Source organism: Babylonia areolata, chromosome 21, assembly GCF_041734735.1.
Source record: "Babylonia areolata isolate BAREFJ2019XMU chromosome 21, ASM4173473v1, whole genome shotgun sequence".
Lineage (NCBI taxonomy): Eukaryota > Metazoa > Mollusca > Gastropoda > Neogastropoda > Buccinidae > Babylonia > Babylonia areolata.
The window spans coordinates 33576642-33589552 of NC_134896.1; the positions used below are offsets into that span (position 1 = coordinate 33576642).

Here is a 12911-nt window from a genome sequence, read left to right on the forward strand (position 1 = left end):
AGTCCGCGTAAAGTTTAAATAAAGTTAAAACATTTGAAATAACATAAAGAAATCAGTCCATCCCCCGTCTGTTCCAGTCTGCGTATAATTCAAATCAAGTAAAAAACAACAACAACAACAACAAAAAAAACAACAATTTCTTTCTAGACCTGAAAAAGAGTATCCTGGGGGACATTTCGAAATCCTGCGAGTTTGACTCCATGCAGCCGTTCCAAACATATGGTTACGGTGACAGATACTTTTGCAGTCGGGTTCAAACCGTCCTCCTCAACCATATGCTTGAAACGATTCGTGTGACTGGCTTAAGGTGACTTTACGTAACGTGTCGTGCCCACCTCCACACTCCTTCCCCCAGGCTCCCCATCCGCCCCTGTCCCCTGCTCACTTGCCAACACTGTTCAGATTGAGGCTGCCCATGATTCATCTTTCACTCAACACCAAGGGGAGCATCTCTCTGAATGCTGAACGTTCGACGGGCGCAATAGCCGAGTGGTTAAAGCGTTGGACTTTCAATCTGAGGGTCCCGGGTTCGAATCTCGGTAACGGCGCCTGGTGGGTAAAGTGTGGAGAATTTTCCGATCTCCCAGGTCAACATATGTGCAGACCTGCTAGTGCCTGAACCCCCTTCGTGTGTATACGCAAGCAGAAGATCAAATACGCACGTTAAAGATCCTGTAATCCATGTCAGCGTTCGGTGGGTTATGGAAACAAGAACATACCCAGTATGCACACTTCCGAAAACGGAGTATGGCTGCCTACATGGCGGAGTAAAAACGGTCATGCACGTAAAAGCCCACTCGTGTACATACGAGTGAACGTGGGAGTTGCAGCCCACGAACGCAGAAGAAGAAGAAGAAGAAGCTGAACGTTCATTGGAAGGACGGTGTTCACTTGGCGGGCTGAATGACCTGACGTGTATGAAGCAAAACAACAACAACAAAAAACAACAACAACGAAAACAACACACACAAAAAAACAACCCACCAAGACCGAAAAAAAGGTCAGTTATAGTTAAAGATATGGTTTCTCCACTGCATTGTGAAGGATTATGATTCTCAAAATAGGTGGCAATATTGCGTTGGCACTCAGCACTCAACCGTGAGGGCAAGTTGGCTTTCCGGGGACCATCCCCAACGCCGAATGTCTCAGAGCTCTCTTGGCTGAGAGAGTCGGAATGAACTTAGGCAAGACACCATCCACTGTGATTAAGATCAAGCTCAGATAGTTCGGACAGCAGTCTCTTCTGATGTTCTGATGGTCAAAATTGGACACGACTGACTATTACATTATACAGCCAGTCTTATCTTATTCTTCGTTTTTCTTCTTCTCTTTTTTTTTTTTTAAAGTTCGTGAGCTGCAGCTCACATTCCTTCAAATCTATGAATGCGGTTTTACGCGTATAACGTTAACTTTTTATATCCCGTCATTTAGGTACCCATACATCATTGTCAGGGGTGAGCATACAGGTACATTCGTGTTTTAAGAACCGACCAAACGCTGACATAAATTATGGGATCTTGAATGTTCAGATTTTGTCATGGCAGAATCAGTTCGGTGTTGGACTTCTGATCCAGTGGTCACATTCGAGGCCCCGTTTCGGCGTTGTCTTATATCCCCGGGAAAGGCGTGCTACTCCGATTTTCCTCACTCCACCGAGGTGTGAATGGGTACCTGAATTTAGTTGGATAACTTTAAAAGGTTGAAGGAGAGGAGTGGGCCCCGGCTTCTCATGCCGAACCCTACTGGGTGTGAATTCACAACCCCGATGACCGTAAAAGTCTATGGGACCATAATGTATATATTATTTTGCATTCGAAGGGGGTTAAAGTACTGGCAATAGCCGAATGGTTAAAGCGTTGGACTTTCAATCTGAGGGTCCCGGGCTCGAATCTTGGTGACGGCGCCTGGTGGGTAAAGGGTGGAGATTTTTCCGATCTCCCAGGTCAACATACGTGCAGATCTGCTAGTGCCTGAACCCCCTTCGTGTACATACTCACGGAGAAGATCAAATGCGCACGTTGAAGATCCTGTAATCCATGTCAGCGTTCGGTGGGTTATGGAAACAAGAACATACCCAGCATGCACACCCCAGAAAACAAGAGTATGGCTGCCTACATGGCGGGGTAAATAAACAAAACGGTCATACAGGTAAAATGTTGCATGTTTGTCTGAGTGTGTATGTGTGTGTGCCCGAAATCTGATTAGATGACACAGGAAATGAATGATGAGCGCCCAGTGGCAGCCGTCAGTCGGCTCTACCCAGGTAGGAAGCCTGTTGTGCATATGACCCCGTGTTTGCAAAGCGCTTAGAACTTGGTCTCCGACCGAGGATAGGCGCTATATAAGTATCCGTATCAATCAATCAATATATTATAATGGAAGATTGGACCCCCCTCTCTCCACCTCCCTCCAGATCGCTACCTTCAACCCAGCTGGCGCCGCTACCAAGATACAAACCCAGGATCCTCAGATCGAAAATTCAGATAACGACCTAGCCACCTGGCTATCTATCACACACACGTGCCGTGATTTGTGATAGTGCAGGCTGGAGAAGCTGTGATGGTGACGAAACTTGGAACATACTGAAAGCGTGTTTAACTCTCTCCATACGAACGGCGAAAGAAACGACGTTAACAGCGTTTCACCCCAATTACCAGTGGGTGTCTCAACGACCACACCTTTAGCTTCCGTCGTCAGAATTGTGGTATCCTTTGTCAACATTCACCTCTTCAGTATAAGAGCCTTCCGCTTGTAATATTTTGATGGTGGTAATTGGGGTGAAACGCTGTTAACGTCGTCTCTTTCGCCGTTCATATGGAGAGAGTTAAAGGGTTCTGAACAGTTTGTTCTGTTTTCTCCACGAGGGGTGGAATCAAAATCTGCTTCGTGTTGCAAGCGATTAGGATGCAGTATCTCGGCTCAGTCTGTCCACAAAACAACGCTGGTGGGCATCACGTTGTTACCAAGAGTCATGAAAGACAAACTGACATGATATTACACACACACACAGAGCAAAAGCGAGACACAACTCGTGTTATAGACAGATTGAGGAAAACCAAGACATACCTATTCCTAAAGACGGAAGGGGTGGTGGGGTCTCTTGGGGGGCGGGGGGGGGGGGGGGGGGGGGCAAATACAAAAAGCAAATAAACAACAACAACAACAACAACAAAACGAGAGGTGTGACGAAGCTTTTTTTATATTTTTTTAATTTTTTATTTTTTATACTGCTGCCCACAATGTATTAAGCTGACGCAAATCCAACACTTTCCCAGGTGAGCATAATCAGGCTCCAATCCCTTCTTTTGGCCTATTAGATGCACCAGGAAGATTCCAGTACCTATCCTAGATGAACTGGAAAACCACAACAACGAGTTTAAACGTCATTCACACACACACATACACACAGACACACAGACACAGACACACAGACACACACACACACACACACACACACACACACACACACACACACACACACACATCCCCTCTCTCTCTCTCTCTGTCTTTCGAAGTGTGTGGTTTTTGGAAAAGTTACAAAAAGAAATGATTTGTTTTACAAACAGAAAAGATCCGTTTAATATGTTAACATCAGAAGATGACGAGATGAAAATCTCAATGGCAAAATTTATATTAGAAGCTATGCAGATTAGGCAAAAAGCGCTACAAGCATACACTAACTGTGTGGTCAGATAGTTTGATAATATACCTCTGTAGCCAGTATTGGAATTTGTTGGATGGTGCATTGATAGATGAATGAACGTAGTCAATGTGTTGGCTGCTATCATTTTCTTCAAAGAAGGAACTTTGTTTTGTTTCATTATTTGCTTTAACCATTTCATTCGTTTATTATAATGGTTTGTTATACAATGAAATTATGTTGACGCATTCACCCATGTCATAAGGACCTCATGGCCAATGAGATTTTAAGTGTCAAAGCGTCAAGACGGTGAGCGTCTCTCTCCCTCTCTGTTTCTGTCTCTCACTGTCCCTGTCTCGTTCTATCTGTCCCTCTCTGTATATCTCCTACTCTTATGATTACATGTCTAAAGGAAGGAAGGTGGCAGAATGGTTAAGACGCTCAGCTGCCAATACAGAGAGTCCGTGAGGGTGTGGGTTCGAATCCCGCTCTCGCCCTTTCTCCTAAGTTTGACTGGAAAATCAAACTGAGCGTCTAGTCTTTCGGATGAGACGATAAACCGAGGTCCCGTGTGCAGCACGCACTTGGCGCACTGAAAAAGAACCCATGGCAACGAGAGTGTTGTCCTCTGGCGAAATTACGTAAAATGAAATCCACTTTCATAGGTACACAAATATGTAAGCATGCACTCAAGGCCTGACTAAGCGCGTTGGGTTATGCTGCTGGTCAGGCATCTGCTCAACAGATGTGGTGTAGCGTGTATGGATTTGTCCGAACGCAGTGACGCCTCCTTGAGAAACTGAAACTGAAACTGAAACATGTCTAAATCGTTACTTTTTCAACAGACTGATTCCTTCACATGTGAAACGCACTCTCGGATCCCTCGCTGAGTGGAGAGTGACGAGGCTGCTGCGCAATCGCTACAGATGTCGCTCTCACCACCCCCACCCCCTTCTTCATTTCCCCGGCCGACCACCTGACACAACACAGACACTGCCACACCTGTGCCCGGAACCTGGAGCCGGTCAGGCAGTACAGGTAGAAGTTGACGGCACTATTGGTGTACCACAGGAGGTTGGTCAGGGCCCAGCCCAGGTGGGTGGCCGCCACGTGCCTCGCACTCCCATCCCCCATCAGATCGAAACGGAAGTAGTGGTCCAGGATGAGGTACAGGCAGACGGGCGAGGTGAGCAGGAAGAAGGTGGCGGAGAGGATAACGAGGGTGAGGTTGAGGGACGTGGACATCCTCCGCCTCTGACTGACAGCCTCACGAGAGCCCTGTCCGGTGGACGTCAGTTTCTTGACGTCCCCTACGGAGGAGGTCACCTTCCACATGAGCAGACTGTTGCCGGCCAACAGGAGGCAGAACGGCAGGAGGGAGGACAGGGCCATGTCCACCCACGGCCAAGGCCCGCGCGCGAAGCGTTCGTAGTCGGGGTTCAGGTAGTCGCAGTAGAAACGCCCGTAGTCCGGATAGTAGCGCAGATCGTAGCCGTACAGGTTGTGGGCGTTGAGCAAGCAGCTCAGCATTACGATGACACCGATTGCGACGAACGCCGTTCGCCGACTGCGCAGCGGTCTCGTTTTGTGCGGCCACAGAACGGACAACGCGCGCTGTGTCGTCATCATGATCAGGAACCACGCTGACGTCACGCCCGTGACGTACACCAAGAAAATGTGGACCTTGCACACGGCGGGGTGAGTATCACGGAGGTCCAGGTGGAAGGCGTACTTGACCCAGTTTCTGAGCAGGCCCGTGTAGAGTAGGGTGAGGTCCGACAGGGCCAGGGCCGTGAAGTAGAGGGGCATGGAGGAGGTTCTGCCGGGAGGCTCCCCCAGCACCCACAGCGTCATCACGTTGCCCACCGTTCCCAGGGTCAGGATGACAGGGGGGCAGTACCGCCACGCCGCCACGGACACTCGGTAGTCCACCATGCTTTCCAGAACATCTTGGAAACTCACCCGCGAAGACTCGGCCAGAATATCATCCTGGCTGGAGCTGTTGGAAGTGCCTATGACATAATCACAGAGAAGTGGAGGACAGGTAACAGTCGTAACACTATTGAGCACTGGAGGTGACTGCATGGTACACGTGGTACAATTGTCCTAAAAAATAAAAGAAGAAGCTCGGAATGATTCACAGAAAACTAAACTTCAATGTTTTGTTGTAAGGTGTTCTCAAAAGAACCTGTTAACTAGCTGTTGTTGATCCAATAGTCTGTCAGGTGAGTCCTTTCTGTGCTCCTATCATTTACCATGAAGAACTGTGGAAGAGGAAATGAAAACAGCAGGCAAGACCAGGAACGAGATCTGACGGCTTGCTCAAGACCGAAATAACCAGACAAGACCGAAATAACCGAAGACGATTTGCTGGCGTCTTATACTCCTGGCGGAGCGAAGGATTATTAAGTGAGTAAGTAAATAAGTAATTCTTCACCATCTGTAAAAAAAAAAAGAAAGAAAAAAAGTAATGACCAGAGACGCTGATGGCATTAACCACAATGTCCAGTTCATTCATGTGTATGCAATTATTCAGTTCATAAGGTTACTCAGTTGTAAACTGACAAGTGATAAATCACGTGTTTAATCGTCAGGTAAACGTTTTACAGACTTAAGCATGTGTTTAAACAGTTGCTGGACGGGCGCAATAGCCGAGTTGTTAAAGCGTTGAACTTTCAATCTGAGGGTTCCGGGTTCGAATCTCGGTAACGGCGCCTGGTGGGTAAAGTTTGGAGATTATTCCGATCTGCCAAGTCAACATATGTGCAGACCTGCTTATTCCTGAATCCCCTTCGTGTGTATGCACAAGCAGAAGATCAAGTACGCACGTTATAGATCCTGTAATCCATGTCAGCGTTCGGTGGGTGTTAGAAACAAGAACATACTCAGCATGCACAACCCAGAAAACGGAGTATGGCTTCCTACATGGCGGGAAAAAAACGGTCATGCACGTAAAAGCCCACTCGTGTACATACGAGTGAACAGGGGAGTTTCAGCCCATGAACGAAGAAGAAGAAGAAACAGCTGCTGGGTTAACGACGATGTACATGATTGTTTTCATCATCAGTTTACGTGCAGCCAAACACTTTTACAACTGGGGAAAACTTCTATAAACGTACACGATAAAAATGCAAAGAGGTGTAGTGTTACAGAACTAAGTTTCGGAATGAAAAGTTGAAACTTTCGTGTACATTTCAGTCCAAACTGTTTAGCCGAGGAAACTGACGTGAAACCACTGAAAGTTCAAACTTTTGCTTCTGTGGTAGAAGACTTTCTTCCATATGTAATCACAATTAGATGACTTTTACCAGCGAAAGGTATGGTATTTGAATATGTGCAGTCTGGAATGACTTGAAGTAAGCCAATTAGACGTTCTTTTATATCTTTCTCTTTCGGGCTTGTTTGTGAAGAAAAAAAATCACTTTATCGAGGAAAGGACCAATTAAACTTTATATTAAAGCGGGCGGCATGATAAACAACATAAAAATCATCCGATAATTAGAAGACCAAGAATTGATTATTCCACACGACGAGGGAAAAGTTTTCAAAACACACAGAGAGACGCACACAGACACAGACAGATACATACACACACATGTATATATAAGTACACACACATGCACATACTCACGCACGCACACGCACACACACACACACACATGAACAGGCACACACACACACATACGCGCGCGTGCGCACGCACGCACACGCACACACACTCACACACACACACACGCACGCACGCACACATTCACATGCACGCACACGTACACACACATACACCCACACGCACGCTGACATGCACGCCCGCACACGCACTGTAGAAACGATATAAACAAGCACACAGATACACACACATACACACGCTCGCGCGCGCGCGCGCAAACACACAAATACACACACCATAACAGTAGCATCGACCCACAGAAGTACACACACACACACACACACACACACACACACACCATACCCCACACACCACCACCACCACCACCACATCCACCACCACCACAACCACTGTCATCACCACTGTCACCACCACCAAATCATTTATTCCAGCGTCATGCAAAGCCAGTCGATAATGCTCGTTATAACCAGCAGTGCTGTTGTTGACATCAGCTGCAAGCGATCACTTCAATCAATGGGTGGAGTTGTGAAAAGTGAGGGGTGGAAGGGTGGGGGGGTGGGGGCGTGGGGGGTGAGGGTGTCACTGTCTGACCATGAACTTTTGTCTCTCTACCTCTCTTTGTTTCTGTCTCATAATCACACACACACACGCACATACACACACACACACACACTCACACACACACACCACACACACACACATGCGCGCGCGCGCCTCACATGAAACAATACATTTACAATAGTGCACAATAGCATACCACAGCACATGAAAAGAAACAAAGAAAAAAGTGTATATATCTATATACACTGACACAATACTGCAAACTGCAGATATGAACAATCGCGCGCGCGCGCACACACACACACAAAGGCACACAATATGCCCTACACACGCACACACACATGCACGTGCGCGCGCACATGGAGCACACACATACACACACGCACATGCACGTGCACGCGCACATAGAGCACACACACACACACACATACACACGCGCGCGCGCGCGCTCGCGCGCACACACACACACACACAAGAGCATACCAACACCCACCCATAGACACACACGCTACATGATTTCAACAGAGGTGGTGAAAAGTGGCGTGGAGCAGTGGGAGGAAGCAAACAAACAGCCAACTGTGCTTCGTCACATCCAAAGGTCAGTTAAGGTGGGTTTTCAATTTGGTTTTCAAAGAGAGAAGCGTTGATAAGTGACTTACACCCAAACATGCATCCACACGCATACAAACACAGAGCGAACGCACACGCACACACACACACACACACACACACACACACACACACACACACACAAGTGCATCGAGAGACAGAGACAGAGAGAGAGACAGACACACAGACAGACAGACAGGCTGGCAGGCAGGCAGTGACAGTATCTTAGCACACACATACACACACCACACATGCACACTCACACACACACACACACACACACACACACACACACACACACACACACACACACATCCGTTCAAGCAAACATTCCCCTTTTATGGTTTGTCAACCTCATTATTTAAACGCCTCCACAGCGTAACAGTTGAGCGACAAATATCAAATACTATACAGGTCTCGTTACTTTCAGACTGTCCAGCCTCCTCCATCTACTCAGTTTCCCCCAACTCACCATTCATCTCACCCCCCCCCCCCACCTCCTCCTCCTCTCCTACCTTTTAAACGATAACATTCAAACGTAAAGAATGAATACTTTAACAAAATGTCTACAATCACCAGCGTGTTTAACGAAACATCAAACGGAATTCCTCCTCCTTCTCTCCCTGTCTGACTGACTTTTCAACACAGCTGACTGCTCTGGTCATTCAAGCCTGCATTCGTTCTCTGAAGATTAATGCGATGTAGTTCAGTGCTCCAGACACAAAAACAACTAATATATATATATCATTCTCTCCGTGTCACACTGCTATGCCCTGTGTGTGAAGGTCGTTCACCACGACACGGTTGAGATCCAGCACTGAGATCAGCATTCGGGGGAGCGGTGAGTGTTTGTCCGTGATGTCGAGCGGAAAGCTGAACCACGAGTAAACTCCTGAAAACTGTTGGCAGTGCTGACGGGGTGGGTGGGGGGTGGGGATGGGGGAGCGGAAGGGAAGGAGGGAGGGGGGTGGGGAACGAGTTGCACTGCAGTGGAGCGGGTGGCCGAGTGGCAGGCACCGCCCGACGAGGATGCGAGGGTCCGGGGGTTCGATTCTTTGAAGGAACCAGGAGTGACTTTTCATCACTCTTCCGCGTCTTCCACTGGGAGTTGTGCGATGGTCTGCATGTCTTCAGGGGTGAGAAGGTAGGTAAACCGAGGTCCCCTCCCTGTGCAGCATGCGTCTTGCGCACGTAAAAAAAAAAAAAACGCACGGCAACAAGCGAGTTGTTCTTGGTTGTCAACGCTGTCAGCTGGCTGAGGAGGTGGAAACCCCCCTCACCACCCCCATACATCTAAACCAACTGGGGGTGGAAGCTCTACTAGGCTTGAGAGGTCGAGACCGCTAGAGGTGTAGGAGGTGGCGGAGAAGGCCGTCAACCCTAAACTACTAGAAACAAAGTGTAGAAAATAATAATAATAATAATAAAAAAAAATAATAATAATGGTATTTATATAGCGCTGGATCTTGTGCAGAGACAAATCAAAGCGCTTTCGCACCAGTCATTCACACGCATGCATAACTCTAAATCTGCAGAAACTAAAGACAAGGAAGGGCAGGCAAGGGAGGCTATTTTGGGAAGAGGTGGGTTTTAAGGCCAGACTTGAAAGAGCTGAGTGTGGAGACTTGACGAAGCGAAAAAGGAAGTTCATTCCAATCGCAAGGTCCAGAAACAGAGAAAGAACGGCGGCCAGCAGGAACAAAGAAAGGCGCCAGCAGTCCTGGACGCAGACCTAAAAGAGCAGGAAGACATCTTGTGACGGCTAACCACTTCGCTGCGCCGTCAGACGATGATGCGGATGTGGACGCGTGAGACACCTTTCACTTGAATTTTAACACGATTAACTCACTCAGTACGGCCAGTCCTCTCTTCTCATCTACACAAACCCCTCGGAATGACTCAACCTTTAGCTTCCGTCGTCAGAATTGTGGTATTCTTTGTTAACATTGTGGTATTCTTTGTCAACATTCACCTCTTGAGTATAAGAGCCTTCCGCTTGCAATAATTTGATGATGGTAACTGGGGTGAAACGCTGTTAACGTCGTCTTTTTCGCCGTTCGTATGGAGAGAGTTAAATTAATGCTGTCCTGGGGAATGTGAGAGGTATCATCGCTAATCACCGGGAGTTTCCAATTTTTTCAGTGCTGGTGTTTTTCAAAGAGAGAAGTTCACTCTCTCTGTCTGGGTATAACATACTACACAAAGCAGCTCGGCCTACACAAGAGAGGTTCGCGGGTGGTGTTTGATTATTTGTTCATCAGTCTCTCCTAGATTGTCCATTGATCCTCACACTTCTGTCCACGCAGATGCAGCTAGAATAATTGTGCATGAAACAATCAGGTCGTTTTGCTTTTAATGACCTCCCTCAGTTACAATTGCCAGGCTAGGCAAGAACTGGTTAACCTCGTTTGTGAACTCCCTGGGCCGTGTTTTGCTATTGGGCGACTTCAATGGTCATTCCTAACCGCGGGGCAGCGATCACACGTTGTTTGTCTTTCTGTCTGTCTTCTATCGTCTGTCTGTCCACATGTCTGTCTGTCTAGTTGGCCGTCTCTCCCTTTCACACAGACTGTCATGTTCCGAATTCAAAGACAACAACACCAGTGTGGTATGCCTTTATCACACAGTATTGTGCAGTATAGACCCTATATGCAAACACACACACACACACACGTATATATATATATATATATATATATATATATATATATATACATATATAGATAGATAGATATTACAATGACTGGATGAAGAAAAGCACATCAGTGTATGTGTGATATCATCAGTAATGATTTTGTTCTGTACATATCTCTCTCTCACCCACGGACATGCACAAGCATATACAACACACACACACACACACACATACACACACACACACACACACACACACACACACTCTCTCTCTCTCTCTCTCTTTCTCTCTCTCTCTTTCTCACGCTCATACTAACACACACACACACACACACACACACACACACTCTGTCTCTCTTTCTCTCTCTCATACTAACACACACACACACACACACACACACACACACACACACACACACACACACACACACACACACACACACACACGCTCGAGTCAAGTGCAGATTTATTCGACACACCAAAATGACTGACAGAATGCCGACAAAAAATGCAAGAACATCAAAGCCGAACTAGAGATAGTTCTACAAAATAAATGGCAAAAACAGTCACCCTATACTTTCTAAACGTTTCTCTTAAAAAAAAGGAAGAACGTGTGTTATCTAGCCGACCTGAAAAAAACATGTTCAGGTCTGTAATATTCGTTCCAGAAAGTGAAAGTGTACAATGCATCAAAAGTTCTGAACAGCAAACCTTAGGAAGTGGTCTTCACATACAAGTTCTGGAAAGTAAATGTGCACAAGGTATGAACTATTCTGAACAACAAGCTGCCTTCACCTGCAATACAAGTGCAAGAAAGTAAACAAGCACAAATGTCTCTTGTTCTCCTTCACCTATCAGTTTAACAGACGGAGGAGAGACAGAAGGGGGAAGAACGAACGAACGAACGAACAAAATTTTATTTTACGAGGGTAAAGGAGTAAGCACAAAGTACTTGTTAACATCCGGCCCTCTGGGCAAGAATAATAACTGAGAAGGAAAAAAAAGCGAGAGTCAATTCACAACACCAATGTCAAAATTACATAAACGTGTGCAAACTTAAACATGTAACAATACAATATCGCGATAGATGAATAACAACGAGGACAATAGGGTGGTGGTGTGTGTCCATCGAGATCGATGATGACCATCGTTGTCATCCAGCTGGGGGATGGGGGGAGGGTGGTGGTGGCGGGGGATGCTCATGAGTCTATCTGTGATTGCGCAGATGTCTGAATAGTCCAATCTGCGCACGAAAAGTTCGCTGACAGTTGCGGCAGACAAAGACAGGCATATCATTGTTTGCCCGTGACTTTCTGGCCTGCCTCTTCTGAACAGCTGCAGCAGTCCTGTTGGCCTCGCACAACTTGGCGCCTTTGTGCACAGCAGCGCGCCATTTGTCACGGTCCACTGCAGATTCCTCCCAGGAGTCAGGGTTTCAGACTTTCAGAGTATCTCTGAAGTGCTTCTTCTGACCTCCATGTGATCTCTTCCCTTGTTGCAGCTCGCCATAGAAGAGCCTTTTGGGCAGCCGATGGTCTGGCATGCGCGCCACGTGTCCAGCCCAGCGAAGCTGGGACTGCATCAGGATGGTGAAGATGCTGGGAAGGGTGGCTTTTGCAAGCACGCCCTTACCCTATTGTCCTAGATGAATAACAACGAGGACAATAGGGTAGGGGCGTGGTGGAGAGCAGAAAGAAGAATGGACAAGGTGAAGAGAGGGGGAAAAAAAGGAATGGGAGGCTGACTGAACAGACAGATATAGTGACAGTGACAGTGGAGACAGACATAGAGAGAGACTGACAGGGGAGGAGAGAGGCGTGTATATATTGACAATCTATA

The 12911-nt window shown here is 47.0% G+C and overlaps 2 protein-coding genes across 2 annotated transcripts in view; one reads left to right on the plus strand and one right to left on the minus strand.

Moving 5' to 3' along the window:
* Positions 1 to 12911, plus strand: part of LOC143296227 (tubulin-specific chaperone C-like) — a 282909-nt gene that overhangs the window by 69716 nt on the left and 200282 nt on the right. The window lies entirely within an intron of this gene.
* LOC143296610 (galanin receptor type 3-like) lies at positions 4496 to 5725 on the minus strand. The gene has a single exon (XM_076608639.1). The coding sequence runs from the start codon at positions 5723 to 5725 to the stop codon at positions 4496 to 4498; it is 1230 nt and encodes a 409-aa protein (XP_076464754.1).

Excerpts from the sequence above, each read along its gene's own strand:
- LOC143296610 (XM_076608639.1), bottom strand. The coding sequence starts at position 5,725 with ATGCAGTCACCTCCAGTGCTCAATAGTGTTACGACTGTTACCTGTCCT.